At 36.3% G+C, this 26,826-nt stretch overlaps 1 protein-coding gene and 1 long non-coding RNA gene across 4 annotated transcripts in view; one reads left to right on the top strand and one right to left on the bottom strand.

Annotated features, from left to right (window-relative positions):
• LOC136027023 (ras-like GTP-binding protein Rho1) overlaps window positions 1-25,520 on the bottom strand; it is a 48,730-nt gene extending 23,210 nt beyond the window's left edge. For 2 of the 3 annotated variants that reach the window (XM_065703933.1, XM_065703934.1), the window contains exon 1: window positions 25,367-25,520. In XM_065703933.1, the coding sequence (XP_065560005.1) occupies window positions 25,367-25,505 (139 nt within the window). In that variant the 5' untranslated portion in view covers window positions 25,506-25,520. Of the gene's footprint in view, window positions 1-16,978; window positions 17,114-25,366 lie in introns of those variants that run through there. The other variant, XM_065703938.1, reaches the window with a different exon arrangement.
• Window positions 37-22,144, top strand: LOC136027026 (uncharacterized). The gene is made up of 3 exons (XR_010617473.1): window positions 37-125; window positions 2,630-2,835; window positions 21,894-22,144. It is a non-coding gene; the product is annotated as an uncharacterized LOC136027026 (long non-coding RNA).
• Window positions 25,521-26,826: the final 1,306 nt, after the last annotated feature.

Raw genomic sequence — 26,826 nt, 5'->3', positions numbered from 1 at the left:
GAAAAGCAATATTTATAAAGAGAATGCCAGTAAATACTACGAGTCAGTTGACTAGGCGTCCCTATAATTATAATGGATGAATGAAAAGAACTGAGCTGATAACCAAAACAACAAGCATATTCTCTGTATGTATTTAATTGTTTATACACTTCAACTGTTTTTCATCACAAGAACACATGGTCTAAGTTAGAAGTTCCAAACTTAATCTAAAAGAGGACCAATTTGTTTTTTGTTTTTTTTTCAAAATACGGATGCGGACGGGATTTTAATCAGACCCTTTAAATCAAGTGATACAAGTTGTCACAGAAGGAAATTGTTTTGCCAAGGACGAGGCATTATTTTGAAGATCCGGATACCTTGAAGTTTTCTAATTCAATATTTTTGTTTCAAATTATTCACTCAAGGTACACGGGATGCCTTTGACACACATTGTATAAATATCTACAAAGTGGAAGGGGAGGGGGATGAAGATTTGTCTAGCATTGTGTTAGATGCTTCAAAAATACATTATGTACCCCAAATATCTTCAAAGAAGAAGAAACAAAAAAAATATTTTATTGAGCTATCCTTTTTTGGCCAACCATCTAGGACTAAACGGTAAGCAGGCCGCCCATGTTTGGGGTGGGAGGATATCGTAGAGAAAGATTTAAGAGAAATGGGAACACAAAACTTCAATATAACACCTGTCTCAAAAAAACCTCACATTCATTCTGCAGCACTTAGCCAAGATGTGTCAAGTAAATAGCATCAATCAACAAAGATTTTCTACCAGAAGCATTAAAACCCCCAACCCTCAGGAATAACACTAAATCACTTCTGGCTGACTTGAATCTCGCCTCATCAGAGAAGTCTCAAACTAAACCATCCATCATATGATGGAAAGTTTTACAAACCAATTTCTGTGCTGACACCACTATGGAAAATCAAGCAGTTGGTGGTAATAAACGGTCAGTAAGGTGCGACCCGGCTCAATAGTAACCGAAACTCTAAAAAACGGGTATTTTATACCCATAGATATATCAAAAGAATTGGCTTATTATACTGATTTCAAATGAATAACTTTCATTGAGTTTAGTTTTACCCATCAAAAGCTACAAACCTGAGAAAATGGGCGTCCTAGCACGCCCAGAAAGCACCAAACTCGACAAAGCACTGGAGTAACCCCCTAACGCCCCCAAAGAGAGCGGATTCGGTCCGGTAACGTCAATCATGTATCTACGACATTTGCTTATTCTACCCACCAAGTTTCATCCCGATCTCTCCACTCTACGCGTTGTCCAAGGTTTCTGGTTTCCCCCTCTTACTCCCCCAATGTCACCAGATCTTGTCGGGATTTAAAATAACAGCTCTGAGACATGAGTTCCTTCTACATATCAAATTTCATTAAGATCCGGTCACCCATTCTTAAATTAAAAATACCTCAACTTTTCTAATTTTTCCAAATTAATGCCCCCTAGCCCCCCCCCCAAAAAAAGAGCAGATTCAATACGGTTATGTCAATCACGTACCTAGGACTTGTTCTTATTCTTCCTATCAAGTTTCATCCCGATCTCTCCACTTTAAGCGTTTTCCAAGGATTATGTTCCCCCCCCCCCATCCCCTATTTCTCCGGATCCAATTCGAATTGAAATTGGAGCATCTGAGAAATAAGATCTTTCTATACCTCAAGTTTTATTAAGACCCGATCACCCAATCGTAAGATAAAGATACCTCAATTTTCACGTTTTCCAAGATTTCCAGTCCCCACGAACTCCCCGCAAAGACACAGGATCCGGTCAGGATTTAAAATAAGAGATCTGAGTCACGAAGTCCTTCTGAATATGAAATTTCATTAAGATCTGATCACTCCTTTGTAAGTTAAAAATACCTCATTTTTCTAATTTTTCAGAATCAACCCCCCCCCCAACTCCCCCAAAGAGAGCGGATCAGTTCCGGTTATGTCAGTCACGTATCTAGGACTTGTGTTTATTTTTCCCACCGAGTTTCATCCTGATCCCTCCACTCTAAACGATTTCAAAGATTTTAGGTTCTCCCCTCCAACTCCCCCAATGTCACCAGATCCAATCGGAATTTAAAATAAGAGCTCTGAGGCATGATATCCTTCTAAATATCAAATTTCATCGAGATCCGATTACTCGTTCATAAGTTAAAAATTCCTCATTTTTTCTAATTTTTCCCAATTAACCACCCTCTCCCCCCAACCAGATGGTCGAATCGGGGAAACGACTATTTCTAATTTAATCTGGTCTGGTCCCTGATACGCCTGCCAAATTTCACCGTCCTAGCTTATCTGGAAGTGCCTAAACTAGCAAAACTGGGACAGACAGACCAACAGAATTTGCGATCGCTATGTGTCACTTGGTAAATACCAAGTGCCATAAAAGAATAAATAGAAGCCTTGAAAAAAGACAAGGTTGATTTATTAGAGGCTAAAGTTATCTTAGAAGCAAAATTGACAGTTCTCGAGGCAGATATTAACAAAATGCAAAACGATTCAGGTAAGAAAGTCTAATCTTGATTAAGAATATCAAAATGAGGCAACAAATTTATCTTTGTGGGCGATGCTAATTTGCTTTTTTAGGTGGTTTGCGTGGTATTTGTTGTTATTTTTGTTTTGTTTTTTAACTAGCATAACGAGGACAGACAGACCAACAGACCGACATCACCCTGACCAGATCTGGTGACATTGGAGGGACATCGTTATATCTTAGTCTAATATTGCAATAGAAGTTCACATATCAAGGGTATCTTGCCATGGCAAATAGTTTGGGACTCACCTGATCAGTCAGCACACTATCTTCACTGACTGGCAACTACAGGGTCATCCTATTGCTGGTAAATGCAATTCAAGGTAATAAAAAGCTATAAAATTATTTACAAATCTAGCCCGAAATCTATATAGAAATTAACAGTTAATCGCATTGATAGGCTACTGATTTATAAAAAGCAGAATCTAGTAGTTGAATTAGGTGATTGAACTTTCTAGAATGAATACAGGGCCTAAAATATCCCCTGGGAAGGTATTTCCAAGCTACTGTGCTCATTCTTTTCTTATTTCTAGGGGTTAGAAGATTGCATACATTACAGGAGAAAATTCTGATGAAAAAAATGTAGGTTACTCAAAATTTGAGTTTTCAATCTCTTTACCATTGGCAGAAGTCTTCAAAAATGCAATTCCTGTTATTTCAATAGAATACTAATCTACATCAGGGGTTGGTAAATACATGATTACATAGTGGCATAGGGAAAAGGTGAACACACTACTTAATTATTTTTTTATATTCTCTTTCCAAATAGACTTATCAATTCACTTGCGAATGCCCCCTCCCCTTCTGATGATCTCATGTATAGTGCTAATAAGGTATTTCTCTGTTGCAGCAATCTAGTCATAGATTATAGCCCCTAAATTAAACTGGTTATCTTCTCAGTCTGTAATTTATCTCTTTGTGTGACTGAGTGCACAGTTTACCAAAATGTTATTTGACCTGACTTTAAAAAGAGTATAATAATGGAAAGAAACATGCCAATCTTATTACTATAAACGTCCTGCACATTATAAAGTAAGAACTTCATTGTCTTCTTTCAGGTTTTGTTTACTCCTTGGGCTACATATGAGACCATCAAGGGGATGTAAGATGGCCTTTGTTCTAGATACGTGATTGACATAATTGGAACGGATCCGTCCTCTTTTGAGGATCTGGGGGGTGTTAATTTGAAAAAATTAGAAAAATTGACCATATTTTTAACTTAAGAATGGGTTACCGGATCTTAATGAAGTTTGATATTTAGAAGGAACTTATGTCTCAAAACTCTTATTTCAAATCCCGACCATATCTTTTGACATTGGCGGGGGTGGTTGGAGGGGGAAATCGGAAATTATGGAAAACGCTTATAGTGGAGGAATTGGGATAAAGCTTGGTGGGTAGAATAAGCAAATGTTGTAGATAAGTGATTCACGTAACCGTAGTGGATTCACTCTCTTTGGGGGAGTTAGGGGTAGGGTTCAGTGCTTTGGCAAGTTTGGTGCTTCTGGACGTGCTAGGACAATGAAAATTGGTAGGCGTGTCAGGGACTTGCACAAATTGACTTAATAAAGTTGTTTTCCCTGATTTGACCATCTGGGGGGCTGAAGGGAGAGGAAAAATTAGAAAAAATAAAGAATTTATAACTTACGAGTGGGTGATCAGATCTTAATGAATTTTGATATTTAAAGGACCTCGTGACTCAGAGCTCTTATTTTAAATCAGGACCAGCATAAAACCTCTGATTTTCCTTTTAAATCAATCTATTGACTCTTAGGATTTTGCTAAAGCTCATACCATATGAGCTCTTGGCTCTTCCAGCCTTGTCACAAGTGTCATATGAGCTCTTAGCTCTTGTTTAAAAACTGGGGAGGCAAGAGACATTACAACTTCAAGCTTTACGACACACAAGTCCCTTATATAGAAGACTGATGACTTGGGTGAACAAGTGGAAACAGTATGCTTAATCAGTCCCATGGCTGAACTAGCCCCAGCAGCAGACCTCTTAGCATGAGTTCTGAATTTTAGTTCATTGTCAATAGTGACACCAAGATCCTGCTCATTATTTACAGAGGAGGGCAAGTAGCCTAAGAAAAAATAAGAGCAGCAAGGATTCAGTTTGCAAAGTGAATCACATGGCACTTGGCAACATTGAATTCAAGAAGGCAGGCCTCAGCCCATTGAAGATTATTGAAGATTGAAGATTGCAGATGACCATTGAAGATTATTATAGGCCAAACAGTTGAAGATTATTTTGTAGCAGGGCATGACCTTCACAGGATGAAGCTGGTCCAAGAAGCTTCAGGTCATCTGCATAAAAAGTTGATTTACTGCTGATAATGGAAGGAACATCATTGATGAAGATATTAAATAGTTTAGGAATATCTGCTTATCACTAAAATCTCCCGACGTGTAGATATTTGTATCAAGTGCCCAGCATGTAAATACGGATCAACATCTGTTAATACTCAAAATGCTAGTGTTGAGAATATCGTAAAAGCTACAATAGATAGCATGAAAAATGAGATTATTGATAAAATCCCAGCTCAAGCGCCCTTTCAAGAAATTGTCCAAGCATCTTTAAAGGACTTGGAAACATCATTAAAAGCTGAAATCTCACAAACTGTCAGTGAGATAAAATCACAAGTGTCAGCACTGGAAACCCGGGTGTCCGAAAAATGCTCACTCTCTGAAATGCGTTCCGAAGTCCAGACGGTAGTTCTTCAAGAGACAACAAGCATCAAAGCCAATCTTACCCAGCATCTTGATAGTGAGATCCAGCGCCACTTTTCTGAAGAAAGGGACAGACAACGTAGAGCCCTTAACATTGTTGCGTTTGGGATCCCTCCGCAACCCAATGACCAACTATTCATCAAGTCTTATATTGATCAAAAGTATAAGCTCAGAGACGTTCACATCAATAATGTGAGAAGACTTCCGATCCCTACTAATTCTCTGCCATCTGCACGCCCTCCTCCTGTCCTTTTTACTGTCCCAAGCCTGGACATCAAAAGGTCAATCATCAACCGCTCCCGCGAGCTCCACGAGGATATACAATTTCGTGGTGACGCATCCAAGACAGAGAGAAACAGGAGGAAGGCTTTAGTTGAGGAGTTGAAAAGAAGAATAAGCTCAGGTGAGCCCAACCTCATGATCTTCAAGGGCCAAATCGTTCCAAAAAACGAGGCTGCTCATCGCAGTTGGGAAGCGCCACCCCGGTCCCCTCCAAAGCAATCCACGATGGAAACCTAGTTATATCATCGCATCCTCATGTAAATAGTTTTGTTTCCCCAGTGCTTCGTTTTGATAAATCGTCAGTTGATATTTCTTGTGAAGCTTCATCCAATCCTTCTCCAAATATTTCCCATGCCGATTTAAGAGCTATTTCTGCTAATGTTAATTCAAATGTTATATCTAATAATTCGCTCGTGTCATGTCAGAATTCAGCAGATTCAAGTTTTTCAAGTACTATATCTGATCTTACCTCTGAATCTCAACAGCCAAATTTCCCGAGTCAGAAGCCCCTTTCTGAAAATACTTTCCGTGTTCTTTCAAGCAATGTTGACTGTCTGACAAACAAGCTTCTAGAATCCGAAGTGCTTCTTAGGGAGGAAGCAGCAGATATTGTGAGTTTTGTTGAATTGTTACCGAAACATAGTTTTTTGGCGGTTACTGAAACATCCCTACAGATCTCGGAATATCAACTATTTAGCAACTTGGAGCATTCAAATTGTCGAAGAGGAGTTGGTGTTTATGTAAGAGATGGTATCCAGGTTAGTGTTGTAAATCCTACTATGCTTGTAATATCTTTGATAGAAAGTGTATGGCTTGATATCTCCATTGCTAATAAAAATTTGCGTCTTGGGTGCGTTTATCGAAGTCCAAGTGCTCCTTCCCTTGAAGATAGTGAATTGGCCCTCAAAACTATCATTGATGAAATGACATCTTCAATTTCCCTTCCTAGCTCATTTGAGTTAATAATCACTGGAGATTTTAATTTTCCTGCAATTGAGTGGGTTGAAGGAACTGGACATATTTCATCTAATAGTAGAGACTCACCTTTTTTATCTTGCCTATCAAATAATTTTCTTCATCAGACTATAGATAAGCCTACACGCTATAGAACTGATCAGAATCCCTCGCTGTTAGACTTTGTCATTTTGCGTGATATTGATTCCCTCATTCGTAATGATTATTTACCGCCAATTGCTAGTAGTGACCACCTAGTTATTCTGTCTGTGTTGTCCCTAAATAGTCGTCCTCAACCTAAATTTCGTCCTCAGACTTTCACCGACTATGAGGCAATACAGTAGGAACTTTCATCTGCAAACTGGTCAATGCTTATCACCAGTGACATCAATGAGTCGTGGCTAAATTTCAAAAAAACTCTTCTTGCTCTTGAAAAGAAACATTCCAGGGTTATTTTTAGGAAACAGCCCAAAAAACTTCCCTTCCTCACTAAGGAAGTTAAGAAGCTGATTAACCAGAAATCTAGAGCTTGGAAACGGTATGTGAAGAAGAGGAACCAGGAGACCCTGTCATTTTATAAGGCAGTACGGAATCGTGTAACAGATTCTGTAAAAAAAAAACTGAAATCTGCCTACGAGGAAAATTTGGCTTCTGAGATCAAGTTAAACCCAAAATCTTTTTGGAGACATGTCTCTTCTAAAAACCCAAATCATCATACTATTCCTGACCTTGTTGACCACAGTGTATTACACTCATCTCCAATAGATAAGGCTGACATTCTAAATGCACAATTTGCTTCTGCCTTTACCCAAAATTCAGGCACCTCCTCACCAGATCCTCCATTGTATGAAGTGCTTTTCCCTATGCCTGATTTGTCAGTAGGTGAATTAATGGTTTTCAATAGCCTTGAGAAGCTTGATGTAAATAAGTCAAAGGGACCAGACAGTGTTCATCCACGTCTTCTTAGGGAGTGTCGAAAAGCTCTCAGCTACCCCCTGTGCATGCTGTTCCAGTTATCTCTTCAAAATGGGGACCTACCGCATGATTGGAAAACATCTTATATAACCCCGATCCATAAAAAGGGACGAAGAGACTCGGCAGAGAATTACCGTCCCATAAGCATCACCTCTGCAGTTGTTAAGGTGCTTGAGAGATTTGTTAATAAAGCTCTAATTGAACATCTTGAGGTCAATAATATCCTTTCCACATCACAACATGGTTTCAGATCTGGTAGATCTGTGGACACTAACCTTATCCAAACATATGAATTAGTGACTACACTGCTTGATGAGGGTTTTCCTGTCGACATGATTCTTCTTGATCTGTCCAAAGCATTCGACAAAGTTTGTCATGAATTCCTCATAATCAAATTGAGGGCTGCAGGTGTCAACGAAGGTGTTGTACAGTGGATTAGGGGCTTCCTTTCTGAAAGATCACAGAGTGTCAGAGTTTTTGATTTGCAAGGAACTCCTCATTTCTCTTCTCCCACAACTGTATTAAGTGGCGTGCCCCAGGGCACTATTCTTGGACCAACACTTTTCAACTTCTATATTAACGAATTACCCACCCTTCTTTCAAATCTTATTACCCTTTACGCTGATGACTCAAAACTAGTTGGAAAAGCGGCTACTCCCTCTGACCAGCAATCAATTCAAACAGATCTTGATAGTCTAGTAAGATGGGCTAACATGTGGCTTCTGACTTTCAATGTTGACAAATGCCATGTAATTCATTTTGGAAAAAATAACAAGCATCATAAGTATTTCCTTCAAGACAACTTCCTTTCTGCTGTTTCTGATGAAAGAGATCTTGGGGTTATTGTAGATCACCAATTAAAGTTTAGCAGCCATGCTAAGTCTGTTTCATCTTCTGCAAATAAAACCCTCGGTATCATAAAAAGAACCATCTCCAGCCGACACCCTAGAGTTCTTATGAAGTTATATAAGGCGCTTGTACGTCCACGCCTGGAGGTTGGAATGTCATTGGCAGCCCCTTTCTTCAAAAAAGATAGGAAGTTGCTTGAGGATGTCCAGCGTCGTGCCACTAAGATGGTTGCCAACATGAATAAATTTCCATACGAAGAAAGACTACGTCGTTTGAAGCTGCCAACGCTGACATACCGACGGAAAAGGGGTGACATTATTTTAACCAAAAAAAATCCTCTCTAAAAATACCCTTCCCGGTCTCTTTGCACAGCCCTTGCATTCTGGTACTAGAGGACATTCTTTGAAGCTCTCCATGCAGCGTTCCACGAGTAGACATAGAAGCCACTTCTTCAGCCAAAGAATCATCAATATGTGGAACCAGCTCTCTGAGGAAACAGTTTCTGCTACTTCAATTGACATGTTCAAGTCCCACCTTGATAGGGAATGGCTCTGCCAGGAGTTCCTTTACAATTGGGAAGCTGCAGAGTCCTCCACAAGAGTCTAATCTAACAGCCACAATCTACACCAAACGAATTCTTTTTTTTTCTCATGGAGCATCACAAGGATGGATAATCCTTATATTGCTCCAAGCTGCGATTTAAGGTAATTTAAGGTAAGGACCCAAAATACTTCCCTGAGGAACTCAACTCAGAACATGCATAGAGGAAAAAAGAATACAATTACTAGAGTCGTTAAGCACCTGAACACATTGAGATTGCAAATAAAGAAAATCAAGGATCCAGAGCAGGGATTTCTCTTCAAGCTTGACTGCACATAATTTAATTGCAAGTCACTTGTAACACAATTTGTCAAAAGAAGCAGAATCATGTCAGCAGGCACTTCAATACCAAGCAACTTGATGATGTGATCATACAATTCAAGGAGACTGATGTCAACAGATCTACCTGAACAAAATCCATGTTGGGAACTGTGCAGAACATTATTTGCTTCAAGGTTTCTAACAACTGCAGAATTGATTATTCTTTCAAGAACCTTAACAATTGCTGATGCCATGCTAATGGGTTCATAGTTTTCACCAAGGTCCTTTCCAACTGTATAAAAAAAAAGATATGTGCAGTTTTCCAATCCTGAGATAGTCTGGAAAGATTTAATGATAACTTGAACAGCAGGAAAAGAGGTTGAAACAAAACTGGATAACATTCATTCATGATACATGGGTGAATGCTGTCTGAACTGCCAGATTTATTTAGTTTTAGGGATGTAAGTTCATTTAGAACCAATGTGTTAGTAATAAGAATTGGTTCCATGTTATGTGATACATCTTATAAAGGAGGCGTGGGGTAAACAATACTGGAATTGGAGGAAAAAAAACAGATAACAAATATTAATTGAAAATTTCAGCTCAGGATCAGTAACTGATTGACTATTATGTAGGATGTCTTTGACTATGCATCTGCTCCTACACTTTTGAGTGGCAAAACACCACAAAGATTTAGGCTTATCCTTAATTTACTCTGCCAGTTTTTCCTCAAATCTTCTCTTCAACACCTCTATTTGGTTGGTTGTTTGATTACAAAAGGATTTGAAGAGTTGAAAATTTTCTGTGGTCTCACTTTTCCTATAGCAATTTCATGCTTGGTGTTTTCTGCTCATTAGCTTGCTTACTTTAGTAGTTAAAAAAGGTAAACTTTTTACCTGTTTTGCCTAAGAAATTCAGCTGCAAGACTTTTCAATATGCAGGATTTCTGTTTTTATATTAGAGCAACTCTCATCAATATCATCAGTAATAAGCTTTTTCCAGTTAATTTTGGTAAGTTTTTCAGAGACTAGTTTGTAGTTTACATACTTTTGTTGCTTAGAAGCAGGTTGTTTGGTAGGCAGACATAATTCCTAAATAATTACTAGGTTGCTATAGCCAGCAAGTGTGGTTATCATATAAGACTCAATAAGCAGATCGGGGTTACTGAGAATAACCAGATCAAGAGTGTTGGAGACTTGACCTTCCCTAGAACAAGTTGGTTGTGAGATTGTTTGACAGAGGGAATTATCAGAGAGGACAGACAAAGAAAGAGAATCTCTATTACAAAAACCAGATCTATCAATCCACTGGATTTCAGTAAGGTTAAAGTTCCCCAAAAGGACAAGATTTTAGCTGGCGAAATTGGACATCACATGAGATAACATAGCAGCCAAATTGGATTCAGAGTCCAAAACACAGGGACCACTGGGGATTCTGTTTATAAAAATCACCTACTATAATTGAGATTGTTTTAGACTAACCTTTAGTCCATCTCTTATATATTAGCACACCCCTCTGTGGCAAAGTGGGGAATTCAGATCAGAAAAGAGTTGGTAACCTTTAATTTTGATTTCATCAGGAGATAAGACTGACAAGGTGTTTTTTGCTGAAACTGCTGTAATTGCTGCAACATCCACTTCTTCTGATACCATATGAAAGGACAGTTCAGAAAGCTCATTCTGGAGGCTATCAACATTGGAGCTATGGTACCCCATTTGTTGTGAGGTAGGAATCTGAGAGGATACAGGACTACAGTAAGCAGGAACCAAAGGACTGGTAAGGTTGTTGGATACAACACTATGAAATGACAAAGAAGAGACAGCAAGTGAGCAAGTTGTTGCAGAAGAAACACAAGAAATGTCAGCATCAGACAGGAAAACACTATCATGATCACTACTAGACAGTTGAGAGACATACTCATATTTATCTTTAAGTGTCATTTCAAGTGGATTTCCTTAGTGTGTGACTTTGCTTACCTGTACTTTTGAAGCTGGTGATATTTTATTTTTTATCCCCATGGGGATTAGCATGTGTGTTTAAATAGTTGTTAAATGCCAAATTTCTATAACAACATAGGTTATATGGCTCAGCCGTTTTTGGGGGGAGCAACATCAAATAATCAAGATGCTGTATTGGTACCAGCTGGATATTAATCCTTATTATTAATTGTTGGGGATACCAGGAGTAACCATCAAGTAAATTTACTAAGCCATTTTTTTTGTATTTTTGTGGGTAGTCTGTGAAGAAGGCAGTGATATCAAACAAGAAGAGCTGTACTGGTACTAGTGGGATTCTAATCCTTAAACTGCTGGGAACAGGTGATTTGAGTATCAGCACTTCCCACAGGTTCTGTCAAACATGAGATACTGTGAAATAATGGTTGCAAAGAAAAGGGATGCTGCCCAAACATGATAGCAAATGGAAGCTTGTCAGCCCAAAAATTCCCAAGATTTCTTTCCTGGTTGTAAATATGATCTTCAACCAGATTGAAAGGCAGTCTTATGTGATGGATATGAATAGGTGATTTGAGTATCAGCACTTCCCACAGGTTCTGTCAAACATGAGATATTGTGAAATAATGGTTGCAAAAAAAGGATGCTGTCTAAACATGATAGCAAATGGAAGCTTGTCAGCCCAAAAATTCCCAAGATTTCTTTCCTGGCTGTAAATATGATCTTCAACCAGATTGAAAGGCAGTCTTATGTGATGGATGTGAAAAATGGCTATGCATTGAATGCTTAAAAATGCCCAGCTCTAAATATGAACTTGTCACATAAATGTCTACCATTGGAGACATTCAGTGGCACTGCTTGATTTGCCAGCAGCAAACCCCCCCTCCATTGGCCAAAATTTTAAATTTGATAGCATCTAATGTTCCTAGTACTATGGTATTGTGTAAATAGTTGAAGGGGCAGTAGAAGAGCTGAAGCAAGACATTACCACTAAGATAAATCAAGTCAAGGAATGTGTTACTGATCTTGAGAAAAATTCACCATTTCAGAAGTTGAAGAACATGTTGGAGCTGCAATGTGGGAGGAAACAAATAAACTGAAACAAGCCATAAATTCTCACCTTGAAGATAAAGTCCAAAGACTGTTCAGACAGGAGAAAGATAGAGAGGGGAGAAAACTTAACCTGGTTGCATATGGTATACCCAGTATGTCAGGCAATTCATTTTGAGGAAGATGCATCCTGGGAAGATTGGGAAATAAGAAAAGCCTTATCTGCTGAGCTTAGACACCAAACTGAACCAGGAGAGACAAACCTAGCTATCAACTATGGAAAAACTGTCCAAAAAACTTGATTCATCCAGGTTGGAGCTACCCCATCCCATGGACTGTTAGACACACAAGATACTAGCCCTGCGCATAGTGTAAAAAATGATATAGAAGTGTTTATGTCACCAATTAGCACCTATGAATTCACAGACTCATCACCCTAGAAGTTCCTTATAAATGAAAGTTGAACTGATGGAAGTACATCTTTGTGCAATTCTCTATCCATTGTAAACAAGTTTATCCTCAACACAAATCACTGCCATAAGGAAGTACTCAACCAAAGAAAGCAGCAAGTAAATCAAGATTCCTCCACTCTTATAGCAAATGCTGACCAACTACTGATCATTCTTACTGAGGTGTTCCCCAAGAATGCAAGAGACTGGCTTCTAGATCTGAATGCCAGTTTGCAAGGCTAACATATAGTATCCAACTTGTCATCCAATTATTGCCACTAGGGAATGCTGGCACAGGTCAAAACCTCTTACATTATAACACAAATTAGCTACTCTACTGGATGCCCCTATGCTGAAACCATTTCCTTTAATATTTCAGTTACTGCGAATAAATCCACCCTCCTATCAGAATTGGCTGTGTATACAGAAGTCCATCTGTGCAGCAAGTCCTGAAGTGCATCACCAGAGAAAACAGATAGGAAACTAGCAGAGCTCATCTATAAGATTAGACACCCACCATGGGGACCAACTAATTGCACATGACTTCAACCTGCCCAACAAAACCTGGAAAGACCAGTTTCCCTACATCTCTTCTAGTCCTACAAGTCCAAGCACTGACATTGTTTATGACTACAGATTACAGTTATGATTACAGAGAGAAGTATTGCAATAGCCAAATCAAACTTAAAAATGTGGGCCTTGCATATGAACCTTGAATCTAAACTTACTGATGAAGCCAAGCAGCTGGAGGCAAGCAAGCTAGAGATGTAGTGCATCTCTAGCCAAGACCACAATAGATGATGGATAAAAAACTGATAACTGAGCCAGATGGAGAAGTTACAGACACTAACAAACTTGTTAACTTACTATTTAATTTATTAATAATTCATTTAATTTGTTAATTACTTGTTAATTTACTAATAATAGGGTTGTAAATTATTCTTCTATGGGTTTAGATCTGAAAATGCATTTACTACTACTTGAGTAAAACTTTAAACCATATCAATGTTTTTTTTTTAATTGTTGGGATTGAGTAAAGTTATTAAGCTGAAAACAGTTTTCTTGCACTTCATTTAAGCAGAAGATAAACTTTGCAAGGTTTCACTTTATAACACAAAGATTTTTAAACATCATCAAAGGTAAGTACCCTCTAAAGGTGGAAGGAGTAGAGGTAGGTAGGCTACTCCAAATACCTTCCCACAACATGCTATAGCCTCTAGATAAATCCCTGTGCTAATGTCATTTATTATCATGCTTTTTACCTTTATTAGTATTTTGTATCCTTTGTAACTCAATTACTCACTTGTATCCTTAGTGATTTCTGACAAGTGATTTGTGTGGCAGCAGAGTATATCTGGCATTTTGACAATAAATCACATCAGTCCAGATTTTATTAGGTAAAAAAATGGGTCAGTGTAAATTCATTGCACCCAATGCCCCTAGGCCTGGGTCTATTGGTAAATCCTGGCCTTTATATATCACTTGATGCTTTTTCATGCTCTTTCATAATTAAATAGTTGCTTCTAAGGAAAATTATCTTGTGAGCCCCTAGTGGGCTCAAAATAGCCTATTAAAAAGTCAAAAGTTTAAAAATATATTTCTATAAAAAAAAAGCTGGCTAGACAAATTTCTCATTTGTAGCTGATTTAGGATTAATAATTACTATTTTTCCCAGTATCAGGGTTCAAACAGGTCGGTTCATTTCAAATTATAGGCTCTGTCCTATTTTTATAGGATTTCCCAGGCCCAAATATAGGATTCGGAAGTCCTTGGGATCAGATTTGTGGTAGATGGTGTAGGATGCCTGGTCCCATAAATTACCAAGTTTCATCCCAATCCCTCCAATCTAAGCGTTTTCCATGATTTTAGGCCCCCCCCCAATGTCACCAGATCCAGTCGGGATTTAAAGTAAGAGCTTTGAGACCAATATCCTTCTAAATATCAAATTTCATTGAGATCTGATCATCCATTCATAAGTTAAAAATACCTCATTTTTTCTAATTTTTCAGAATCACCCCCCCCCACCTACCCCAAAGAGATTGGATCCGTTCTGGTTATGTCAATCATGTATCTATGACTTGTGCGTATTTTTCCCACCAAGTTTCAGCCCAATCCCTCTAATCTAAGCATTTTCCATGATTTTAGGTCACCCCAAACTCCCCCCAATGTCACCAGATCCGGTCGCGATTTAAAATAAGAGCTTTGAGACATGATATCCTTCTAAATATCAAATTTCACTGAGATCCGATCACCCATTTGTAAGTTAAAAATACCTCATTTTTTCTAATTTTTCAGATTCAACCCAGATTCCCCCCCCCTCCCAACTACCCCAAAGAGAGCGGATCCGTTCTGGTTATTTCAATCATGTATCTAAGACTTGTGCTTATTTTTCCCACAAAGTTTCAGCCCAATCCCTCCACTCTAAGTGTTTTCCAAGATTTTAGGTTTCCTTCTCCAAACTCCCCCAATGTCACCATATCCAGTCAGGATTTAAAATAACAGCTCTGAGACACAATATCTTTCCAAACATCAAATTTCATTAAGATCTGATTAACTGTTTGTAAGTTGGAAATACTTCATTTTTTATTTTTTCTGAATTAACAGGCCCCAAACTCCCCCCTCCAGATGGTCAAATCGGGAAAACGACTATTTCTAATTTAATCTGGTCCAGTTCCTGATACGCCTATCAAATTTTAATGTCCTAGCTTACCTAGAAGTACCTTAACTAGCAAAACCAGGACCAACAGACAGACAGGCTGACAGAATTTGTGATTGCTACATGTCACTTGGTTAATACCAAGTGCCATAAAAACACTATGCTACAATGAGATCAACCAAACAGACGGACAGAAGGATAATGAGGCGATAAACAATAAAAAGCTGATTCCAACAATCTTCCATGCAGGAGGGCCAACTTTGCACTTATATCAGGGACATCAAGCTTACAAATTATCTTACCATTGCTATACCAAGGGGGGAGATAAAGCAAAAATTTACAATATCTGAAATAAAAAGTCTGAATCTGATTAACATCATTTTTCTTTAGAAGACAATAAAGACCAGATAGATAAAGGACAGATTGATCACAGAATGTAGCATATAGCCTACCCAGTGCATGTCTATCATACCTCCCTCAATTAGCAACTATCTTGAATAGCCTGGGCCATATTCACATCAGCCAGGAAACACATAAGTTGCAAGAACTCTAGTCTCATTAAGCAGAAAATGCTAGCCTATATACTGATCTTTGCTAATTTTGGACAGGCCCAGCATGACAAAAAACAAAACATAGGCTACTAAGTCAACACAACAGCATAGCCTAGGCAGAAGCAGCTTACTAAGCCCAACACAAAGCATTAGTTAAGTTCAAAAAGCTCAGCAGTTGTAATTAATTATCAATCTACACCAAAAGACAGAAAATTGCAAATCATGAGCAATGTTCTTAGTGCTCTTCAGCCGAAAATATAGGAATAATAGGATTTTTGCCAAAATATAGGCATTTTATTGGAGTGCATTAAAATATAGGAATTTATTGGAATTTATAGGCCAGTCCAAACACTGCAGTATTAACAGTAAAATGTTACTTAGAAAACAAACTTGGATGCATTTTTAAAAGAGCCAAAAACCCCTCAAAATGATGTCAGTTTTTCTGTGATGTCATTTTTAAGGGGTTTTTGGCTCTTTCTAAAAATTCCTAAGAATTTGCTTTCAAAATAACATTTTACTGTCTGTAAATGGTAATTTTTTCTCACTAGATATTTTTTAAAGAAGCACATTTTAAAACTTTTGGTCATGATGGAACATTGTCTTATAAGGGCCCCCTTAAAGGCTTGGAATATAATTTCTTACATAAATGATTACTGAATTATGGAAGGACATAAAAAAGGCATCAAAAGATATAAAAAAGGCACTTTCATCCTGACTAAATTATACTGTAAACCACTAATGTACCTTTTAGTATAGCCAGCATTTACTAACATAGCTTAGGGTCTGGACCCAGGCCTGCTCATGAAGGTTTTACTTATGTAACTCAAACTAAACTACAATATAAGATATCTAAATCCTCTTATCTAGAACAAGAGGCTTTCTTAGCCCCTTCTCTTATCTAGGCTACATCTTACAAAATGCAAGGGGAATACAGTTTAAACAGTAATTGCTATTTGGAAGAGCACTGAATAGAGAATATGAACATGTTTCTTTTCTTTCTGTTTGATTTTCATTCTAGCCAAGGCCTGTGTGTAGCCTTTGGCTAACCAGCCTAGGCCTTAATAATGTCCAAGCCACTGAAAAATTGCTAATATGCATCTTTAACCATATTTTTACTATAATAGTCAGTAAAAAAATTACAAACCTGGTTTAAAATTACAGTCAGGTAAACAGACTCCTACAAATTAAAAAGTAAAAACTACTCCCAAATTATCCTACGTCAATGGCGGAGTTTTATTTTGCATCATTTTCAATTAAACGTGAATTCAACATAGATGGCATTTGGCTGTTGTTCTGATAAAAATCTGTCCGGTGAATAGACCACCTAACAAATTTTCGTTTTGACCTTTTTTTTTCAAGAAATAGCACAAACTGCTCCAGAGAATTACCAATTTAAAGTGAGAACATAAGAATGGCTAAATAGTATTGCCTAAAACCTCATATTCTCTAACAGGAGGATATGAAATACTTTAAAAGCTGAAAGTTGCTATCACTCATACACCAAGCTATATTAGTCAAAAGACTTCGATTAATTTCAAACGGCCTTTCTTGTCCTCTTTCAGGATAACAACGTAAAAAGGGAATTCTAAGATTAGACTGTAATCTTTTTTCTTTTCTATGAAGTTTTTTTCTGACACGCAAACATTTGAACATATAATAGAAGACATACTTTTTCTGTATTTTCACATTTTGTTGAATTTCGTCTTAGGACCCCAACACTTTCTCAGATTTGAAATCTTTGTTTTATATTTTCATACACTCCTTTAGGACTCATAACTTTAGTTCGCTTTGCTAACACTTTTACACCAAGCTATATTAGTGGAAAGCCATTATTTTATTAATTCAAACAACCTTTCTTATCGTATTTTCAGGATTACTACGTGTAATTTGTTTTTTCTAAGACGACGATAATCTTTTCTTTTTTTATGAAGTTTGTTTTCTGACTTGCAAACATTTCAATATATTTTGGAAAAGACACACTTTTTCTGTATTCTCCCCTCTAATTTTTGTTTTGACCGTTTTTTTTTCAAGAAAAAGCATGAACTATACTGGAATTAACCAAGAAATATCAGATTAAAGAGAGTATATGAAAAGGGCTAAATAACACAGTCTAAGTTCGTAATCTTTCATAGAAAGTGAAGAAATACTTTGAAAGCTTTAGTCAGTTATTGGGTTTTAATTATATGGAATGCTATCAATAGAAATTATAGTCGTTTTTTAAGACTACCAGTCACGATATTACTGAAGTACAGGTGGCCAGATGTAAATTTTCAAATTTTGAAGCACAGCAAATTATGCTTCTTCTAAAAGATCAACGCAAGGGTCAAAAGTATTCAGAAGTGGCATTTTAGTAGCCTCAAGTGGTGAGGCTAGTAAAAAATTATGTGAAAAGTAACTTTTGAATATTTGGACTCAAAGGGGAAGGTTATATTTGTGACAATTTATTTGAATTCTGTTCTTCAAAAGTGGAAGTAATACATGTTAATTTTCTAGAGTAAAATATTTTCAATCATCGTCTTGCACCCTTTCAAAAACTTTTTTATTGGTAATATGGAAATATTAGCCATGTCAGCTATTCAAAATTACAAATGCGTTGACCAAAATTCTTGACTATTAATATGTTTGAAATATATAATATCATTCATCCAATTTTACAATGATTGTCTCCATAAATGGTGGATAATTTTGAAATTTATACTAAAAAATGGCATTTTGCGAGTTTTCATTAATTCATAGACTATTCTCTTCGGTTGAACTTCAAATATCGGAGAAAAATAAGCTGTTTTCCCATATCCTTTTGCTGAGAATATTTTTCAGTAAAACAAAAATCTTGTATAATTATTGCATCTGCAAAGTTTTAGATGAGAAACATGTGTTATTTTCCAAGTCTTCATAAATTATCCTATTCTCTTGGACTTGGGTTTTAGGAGAAAGATAAGCCGTTTTTATTTAAGCTTTTTCTGAGAAAAATTTCTTAATTAAACACAAGTTCTGTCTAATTATCACTTTTAATGACTTGGAGGTGAGAAATATCTTTTGCTTTTGAATTTTCTGAGCAAATTGCACATAAATTTATGGGATGTTCAGAAATATTTTTGTGCAGTAGTCAGTTTTGAGGTAGACAAAAAGAATTGTCGATTAACAAGCCGAAAGCTGTTGATACTGACTTATATTAGTGTGCTTAAAATGTCATATTACTATTTGGAGGATAATTAAATAATGTATCAAATTTTATGCAATAGCAAAAAGTTAATGAAGAATTCTTTATCGCCCTTGATTTTTCTTTCCTTTTTACCCTTGCCCTCCACCTCTCTCTCTTTAAGTTTGAAAACCATCCGTTCAGATTTCCTTTTGTTCTCCACTCCCCTTATATTTTGAAAAATGTCTTTTTTGTATTTTCACTAAAAAGTATCTTCTCAGTATTTTTCATTGTAAAAAGCGGAAAATAAAACAAAGTCGCCCCTTCTTGATTCTGAATATACATCTTGCCTCCTCCCCTGTTCAGATAAAATAAATCTTTGTGGTAAGCTTAGAAAAATGAAAAACTTGATATTTATGAAATATTCTTGAAACTGGCGAAGCAAATACTAAAAGAGCTAATTATATTTTGTTTATTGGATCGTTTTAACGTTTATTTGTATATCTCAAGAACATATATCAGAAATGAATGTTTCATATAAATCATATATTCATCAGCTCAATTTTTGCTGCTAATTTCGCACAGCTGGCTGCATTTTTCTAAGAAAAAATTTCTAAAATTTAAAGATTTTTTCTTCTGCATTTTTCTAAGGAAACCTCTGCAGCTACATAATATAATAATTCTTCACTATGACGGAAAACCAAAATGTTCTTTAAAGGTTTGTATCGTGAACGCTTGTTCACATAGTTTTTAATTTGAGTGAACAAGTATAGAGTTTGGCTCATAGATATATAAATCAATTTATTCAATAATATATTTTAACCATAAATACAACTACATCAGCATATATGCCCCTACTTCTTTCAGGATCTATTGCCTATATCAACTATAATGATAAATAGCACGAGCCTCGATGTGTTGTCGATTTTGTGTGTTTTTCTGTTTTTAAGTACAAAACATTTCAACTTTTCGCTGAAAAGAATTTGACTACATCCTATATTGGTATTCCCAAAGCTTTCAATTCTCAATTTTATGAAAAGCTACCCTAGATCTTGAAAATGCCATAATTATGTCAGAACCGAATGATTGGATCAAAATTTTCAAATACTTCATGGGAGCATCAAACACTTCATTAATTCAGTCTTTTATCATAATTTATGATAATATAGATAAATTTAGAAAAATATAGAAAGATAAATATAAATATTTATTATATTTTATAAGTATAGAAAAATATAAATAAATATAAAATAGATAAATATATATATATCTATATATATAAAAATAAGTTGTCTGTGTGTGTGTGTGTGTGTCGAGTGACGTCATGTTTGTGTGTCGACTGACGTCATGAAGTTAGTTGTCGTCATGTTTGTTATGACGATGACGTCATTAAAGGTATTTAAGACATTCGTTCACGGAAAAATGTTTAATTGTAAAATGACTGAAGAGCCTACAATGGCAACAGCCGAGGAAGCTGCTCAAAGAGTCTATGCCAAAAAACTTGCTGCTGATAGAGAAAGTAAGAAAAGAAAGCGTGCCGAGGAATCACAAGAACAGCAAGAAAACAGGCTTGCGGCTGATAGAGAAAGTAAGAAAAGGAAGCGCGCCGGGGAATCACAAGAACAGTAAGAAAACAGGCTTGCGGCTAAAGAACGCAAAACCGCGCAGTTAGATGAAAATCTACCTGGACAGCGAGAGTCAAAACATATCAAAACTGAAAATTATAGCGATGATGATTGGGTTTGGGATTGTGACTTGGATAACGTCATCAATGCCTACCAGATTTAAGTTAAAAAAAAGGTTCGGCGATATGTACTTCATAGTGACGCTGAAAAATAAAGAAGAAAACTTAAAAAAGAAAAAAGATAAAAAACTAAAAAAAAAACTAAAAAGAAAAAACACTAAAAGAGAAATTACAGACCGGGACACAAATGACGACTGAGACAGAGGTCTCAGTCTCAGAGGTAAGAGTCAGTAAACCTAACAATCTATTTATATGCACAGACAATGGGACAGCGAAGAATGTTGTATATTCGCATGTTTTACGTAGTTAAAAATCATATATTTATATCTATCTCTATTGACAGTTGGGACACAGGGACACAACTACAATGACGCGTAACTAATATGGTGCGTAACGACTTACGCGCAGGGGGGGGGGGCTTGGGGGGGCGCGAAGCGCCCCACCAACTAGGTGATATATATATAACGAAAAGAGAAATCATCAATGCAACAGCACAAACACATTAAAAAAAAAAGAGATAGAAGGAGAAAGGGAAAACTGTTTTCCTAAATTAGTGATTAATATAGACCAGCACTTGAATGAGGCCTTAACCCTACTCATCCATACAACCACATAGGTCAAACAGCATAGCCATACACAATCAACCATAAAGAATATATAATAGACAAATATAGAAAGGGATATGAAGAGGGGGAAGGGTAGGAAATAATTTATCGTCTCATCAGTCTTAATAAAGGTGCTGCGGGGTTACTGAAGCTTGGGCTGCTTTTCACTTTATGTCGAATAGATTGCTGAATCATAGAAGAGTCGTTTAGCGGATGCACAGCTTGCACCGTTGGTAGGAAATTTTAAGTCTAATAGCACATCCTTTATCTTCTTTTCATGAGTTTATTAATCACTAGATGCGCTAAAGTGCTTTTTATGGGTATTATTCTTGATGTTCTATATTATTATTTCTCATGTTTTTTTTCTTCTCAATTATTGAAGCCGTTAGGACTGAATCATACAAGCCCCATTTAGTGGATACTGACTTTATATAGACCAGTTCATAACTTTATAGTGTGTTATTAATTTATTAGTCACTAAAAAGCACTAAACCATATTTTAATGTGATTATGAATATCTTTATGCTATTATTTCATTGATTTGCTGTTATTTCTACCTTTTTTTTTCCAGAAAGAAAGATCAAGGATCCACCTTTATTTGTTGGTTTTTCCCAGGCTTGATTGTATCAAACCAATTATCCTAGAAGATCGGGAAATGGCTTATTCAAAAGGAAATAAACGAACAGTTCTAATACCATTTTTTCAGGAACGAAAATGTTGTGCCAAGGGAAAGTGGTTTTTTCTGCCGTTTTGTAGCACCAAACTACGATTTTGCCCCACGATGGACTAAGTTGCTATAAATAGTTTTTATTGTTTTAAAAAGTAGAGTCGTGACAAAGAGTCAAACTTTAACGCAAAGAGCGAGGCGTTTAGGAGGGGACAGTCAATTTCATATACAGAATAATTTCTGTTCGTTGTTGCTCCTTACTTTCAGTTAAAAAAACTTGTTTTGTATTTAATTTGATCGTTTTTTCAATAATGCCACGATATCTGGCTCCACGTCCACGGAAATATTCTCTGGACAATTCAATCAGGGAGAAAATTTACCTTGGGCAATTACCCTTAACATCTACACGCGCTAAAATGGAATCGCTAAAGAGAAAGAAAAACATATAAAGAAATTTCGCATAAGAATTCTTGCAATTTCCCCCAGTGTAAAATTTCCCCTGAAAAGCTTACCCTCTGGAAACTTCCCTCTACATAGAAAATTATCCCGTGCGATAATTTTCTATGGAGAAAATTCGTCCCCGGCAGAAAATTCGTCCTCTCCACCCCACATGAAAAAGGTATGCATACTCCTCAATAACGAATAATGTACGTAAACTATAGGTAAATTTATTGCTTAAAGACCTATCCCCAGGAGCTGTGGGTGATCATGATATCTCAAATGACATAATTATTGGGCCTTTCGACTCTGCTGAACAAAATAGCTATCTTAAAATTTTGATTGGACAATATCGGGAAAAAAGTATCGTGGGAGGGGGTCTAGCTGCTCTCCGATTTTTTGTTCACTTAAAAAGGGCACTGAAACGTCTGATTTTCGTTACAATGAGCCCTCTCCTGACGTTCTAGGGCCACTGAGTCGATACGTACGATCACCCCTGGAAAAAAAACAACACAAATAAACGCACATCCGTGATCTTTATTATGGCAAAAATAAAAAAATTCAACATTTTTGCAGATAAGAGTTTTAAACCTGTATAGTGGGGTTCTTTGATACGTTGAATCTAATAGTATGAGTTTCACTAAAGTTCAAAGACTTCTAGGGGGTCTTTCCCCTTTTTTTGAAAATTAGACAAATTTTCTCAGAGTTATAGCTTTTATTGGGTAAGACTAAACTTAATGAAACTTATATATTTGGAATCAACGCAATAAGTCAATTCTTTTCATGTATCCATGGGTATCGAAGTTCTATTTTTTTAGAGCTTCGGTTACTATTGAGCCGGGTCACTCCTGTCTTATAGTTCGTTACCACAAACTGTACGATTGAAAAACTTTAGCGTAATAAGAAAGGGGTTGAGTAAGGGGCACTTCCCGCTATATACGGAATAATTTCTGTTCGTCTTAAGTTTCAATGTTGTTTCTTACTTTCAGTAGAAGTATTTGTTGTTTTCATTTTATTCACAGCCCGCAATGGTAATTTGACTTCGAAGTTCCTATATAAGCTAAACCTCAGAAATAGGTGATTGTCATAGGTCCTATTGTCATTGACATTTCTTCTCCACTCTTCTGTCTCGAATTGGTATAGTGCTAAGCCCCGCCACTATCACGAAGTACTGCTTACAAATCAGGCTTTTTTCAATTTCTCTTAAAAATCTACTCTAATAAAGACCAAAACTGAAAAAAGACAAAGACAAGAACCGAACCAAATCCTAGAAAAAATGAGCAATGAATCTTGGGAGTAAAAAAAGTAAGGAGGCTGTTCAAATTAATATTTTTCTCTTGATGAGGACAAAGCAGCTTATTTGAAAATAAACTCAAAGTCAAGTCTATCAAAGATGTTGAGTTCAAATCAACAAAATCGTGGTGTCTACTCCAATAACTACATTTATTTTCTGAAATGTGCCAAATTTGCAATGAATCTTGGGAGTAAAAAAAAAAAAGGTAAGGACGCTGTTCAAGTTAGTATTTTTCTCTTGATGAGGACAAAGCAGCTCATTTGAAAATAAACTCAAAGTCAAGTCTTTCAAAGATGTTGAGTTCAAATCAACAAAATCGTGCTGTCTACTGCCAATAATTACATTTATTTTCTGAAATGTGCCAAATTTGCAATGAATCTTGGGAGTAAAAAAAAGTAAGGAAGCTATTCAGGTCAATATTTTTCTCATAATGAGGACAAAGCAGCTGATTTAAAAATAAACTCGAAGTCAAGTCCTTTAAAAATGTTTAAGTTCAAACCGACAAAATCGTGTTAAAAAGATGGGGTCTGCTGCCAATAATTACATTTATTTTCTGAAATATCCAAAAGCTAATTTTCACGTGTCGTATATATAATTTGTCAATATGTTAAAAAAAGACATATAGAGACAGAAATCGTTTTTATTTTTGACTCTAGCATCAAAAGTGCTGAAATATTATTTAAAAAAAAATGACATATAATAGTCTTAAATTTGAAGTTTTCTGAAAAAAAAAAACAGCAAAAACAAAGCAAGTAACATTAGTCAAAGCCAGCAAAATCGAAGAAGTGTTTACTCCAGTTATTTCACGTAACATATCAGTGTTGCCTAAAAGTATGCAATCTTCAGAAACATAAGGGCACATCCAAATCTAAGTGAGTCGTTTTAAAAAAAGGCTTGTTGAATTTACTCAGCTCTACTACATGCAAATGTTATTACTTTCAATTTTTTGGCTTAAATAAATGCCAAATATGTTTCAATTTTAAACAATTATGTTGGAATCCCTATGGCACCCTTCTCTATCGTTGCTCGCCAGTTCAGGTATATTTCAGTATTGGCCATATCCTCATCCAAAGGAACAAAGTTTAGGGGTAGGCCAAAGTATAAGGTGTTTGTAGCCCTCTATGTTTCAATTTTTCTAGAGGGGATGGGTCATTCGTCTCTAGAGGTGTATTATGAACAATCTTTTCCTTTATTAATTCCGTCTAAAAAAAAAATGTCTACCCAAGCTTAGGCAATAAGCCAGAGAAATAAGGACTCAACATTGAAGATAAAAAAAGGGCTGGTCTGTGAAGGAAAAGAAGACTCCAGAATCAGCAAAAATACAAAATCCAAGTTTTTAGGGTGGGACCAAGTTTTTAGGAATGGAGCCACTCAACAAGCGCTCCCTTGGGGATGACTCCTGAGATGGAACAGGAGCTTTTTAGGATCCAATAATAATTATTTTTAATATGCTGCGACAGGTTTAATAGGATGATTGTCAACTGCCCCCGAAAAATTAAAAACTTTGCACCTGAGCTTTTTTTTTTTTAGCCACAGCAATGATGGTGAATTCTAAAGGTTGAAAGAATTCCTAAGCTAGGAATTTGAAATACAGAAATATCGATATTGTGGAAGTAATAAAAACCCGAAAAACAAAACAACCTACTTGATTTATTAAAAGCGTCGTATATTGTAGTTCTACGACATGGACTTGATTTTTCATCTTGACTTTCCACATCGCTTCCAAAAGAAAACGATGGGATCCTGATCCGAAACGTTATTTCTCTGCTTTTTCTCAAACTCATATTAGAAAATAACGGGTGCTTATTAACTGAACATAAAAGGTTTCAACTGAAGCTCCATAAGGAAATTGCAAGTACGCAGGATTATTTATTTCAAAAGACAATTAAAGAAGCATGACAAGTGTAAAGACCATCAACAATGTTAAAAATATTAAAGTTTAGTTCCCAAGTTTTAATCAATAGACGTGGATTTATTTCCTCAGATAGAAGTGTTGTACATTTCGACTTTCGAGAAGCAAAGAAGCACCCGACAAAAAAAGTGGTGTGGGAGTGTGATCCATGCACGAGCGAGTTTATAAGAGAATATGAAGACAGGTGCCGGACAGTTGACCAAAACTGACCACCAAAAGCTTAATTTGTCTTACTTATCTAAATACCACCACTAAAAACCACACTATAATTTACCATCACACTCACTGCTACGAGAGAGGGGTATCTTTTTTCTCACATATTTATCTACCAATATATCGATTTAGACTACCAAAAATAACAAGACAGTCGGTAAAATCGATTACCCCTTCATAAGAGAAAAATCTATGGTGCTTCTTATCTGCTAGCTGAATCTTTCATTCGTTTTCCCTTTAAAAGTAAAAATTTTTCTTGCTCACTGAATCCGCCCGGAAATTTCAATTTAACACTCAAAAAATATAGAAACGCTGTTAATATTTTCGTAAATAAATTTGCAAGAAAAGATCTGATTTTCCTGCTGATTCTGGACTTACTATCAGCTTCAGCTGTATCAACTTAAAATCAATCCGCATTAGAAAACATCTTTGGAAAAGAAGGACCGCCAGGAAATCTTTATAATGTATAAAATACATTTTATCCCGAAAATAAGAACTCAGAGCAGATTTCAAAAATATGCCCTTACAGAACCAACAAGACATAGCAATTACAAAGAATATTCTATACTATTCGACTTGTCTACATGAGTGACCATATGGTTAGGTTTTTAGTTTCAATATTTTTCTCTGAATGTACAAAATTGCATGTAAGCTACTATGCAAGTAAGACACACTTGGTCAATTCTGCGTATTTTTAAAGAAATACTTAGAAATGAAAAAAATTACGATATTATGAAATTTTAAGAAGAATATTTGAATATGGATATTTTTGAATGGGTTTAGAAGAGTAACGTGTCATTGGGAAGTCCTTGAAATGTAGATTCTGAACATAAGACTAATCGATATTAAGCATGCAAAATTGGTTTATTTTGGGGGGACACCAACAAAGGGAGAGGGAAGAAGTTTGACAAAACTTCAGCTTGGACTTTATTTAATCATTGTGCGACTAAAAAACAATTTGAAAACTAAAACGGAATCAA

The sequence above is a fragment of the Artemia franciscana genome, chromosome 5, assembly GCF_032884065.1.
Source record: "Artemia franciscana chromosome 5, ASM3288406v1, whole genome shotgun sequence".
Taxonomy (NCBI): domain Eukaryota; kingdom Metazoa; phylum Arthropoda; class Branchiopoda; order Anostraca; family Artemiidae; genus Artemia; species Artemia franciscana.
The sequence above is the reverse complement of the archived record's forward strand: the minus strand, read 5'-3'. Positions and strand labels throughout refer to the sequence as shown.